The 996-nt window shown below is 39.6% G+C and overlaps 1 protein-coding gene across 1 annotated transcript in view; it reads right to left on the reverse strand.

Moving 5' to 3' along the window:
- Positions 1 to 996, reverse strand: part of LOC110337354 (ATP-dependent RNA helicase DDX19A) — a 22,193-nt gene that overhangs the window by 14,310 nt on the left and 6,887 nt on the right. Inside the window, exon 3 of the mRNA XM_021220227.2 lies at positions 3 to 51. Within this exon, the coding sequence (XP_021075886.1) occupies positions 3 to 51 (49 nt within the window). The remainder of the gene's footprint in view (positions 1 to 2; positions 52 to 996) is intronic.

The raw sequence follows: 996 nt of genomic DNA on the forward strand, positions 1-996 counted from the left end.
CTTTCTCCTCTTCCTCTGTCTTTTCTGCAGTGGTGCTGGTTTTGATAACACCTACACAAGAAAAAGACTGTCATCAGAAAGCCAACCACTAAGCTCACCTAAGGGCTGGGACAATGTAAGCAGTAAAACCTACTGAAGTGAACAAATATAAGGAGCTGGCATTTCTTCATGTTTAATGGATTTATTTCCACAAAGTATGTAAGTACATAAGAAAAACTTAATTTGAACTTAGAATCAGAAACCTACGTGGTTACTCGAAAATACTACATAGCATTACATAGTGAATCTATTCTCTATTTTTTACCTATAAGATTAGAAAAATGCTTAAAACTCTGGCTAAACATTTTATGATGAGACTATATAGAAACTTTCAAGCTCTGAAGGCAAAAACTTTAAAATGCAAAATCCTTACAGGGAGTGTTGCATAGTAGTGAATGTCTGTAATCCCAAGACTAGGGAAACAGAATCAAGCTCACCCAGAATTTGAGGCTAGCCTGGTCTATATATAAATTCCAAGTCAGTCAAGGCTATATATTGAGACCCTGTTCCAAAACACTAAAAATAAAACAATTTGCCGGGTATGGTGGCGCACGCCTTTAATCCTAGCACTCGGGAGGAAGAAGCAGGTGGATTTCTGAGTTCGAGGACAGCCTGGTCTACAAAGTGAGTTCCAGGACAGCCAGGGCTATACAGAGAAGCCCTGTCTTGAAAAACCAAAATAAAGTAAAATAAAATAAAATAATAAAACAATTTACAGAAGGTTCTTTGTTTTGTTTTTGAGACAGGCTCTCTCTCATGTAGCCCAGGCTGGCCTGGAGTTGGCTATGTAGCAGGGGGTTATGCTGAACCTCTAACCCTCCTGCTTCCACTTCCACGTATTTAGATTACAAAAAGGCAATAGATGGAACAACAATATGAACTAACCAGTACCCCCAGAGCTCGTGTCTCTAGCTGCATATGTAGCAGAAGATGGCCTAGTCAGCCATCATTGGGAAG

The sequence above is a fragment of the Mus pahari genome, chromosome 20 (genome assembly GCF_900095145.1).
Source record: "Mus pahari chromosome 20, PAHARI_EIJ_v1.1, whole genome shotgun sequence".
Lineage (NCBI taxonomy): Eukaryota > Metazoa > Chordata > Mammalia > Rodentia > Muridae > Mus > Mus pahari.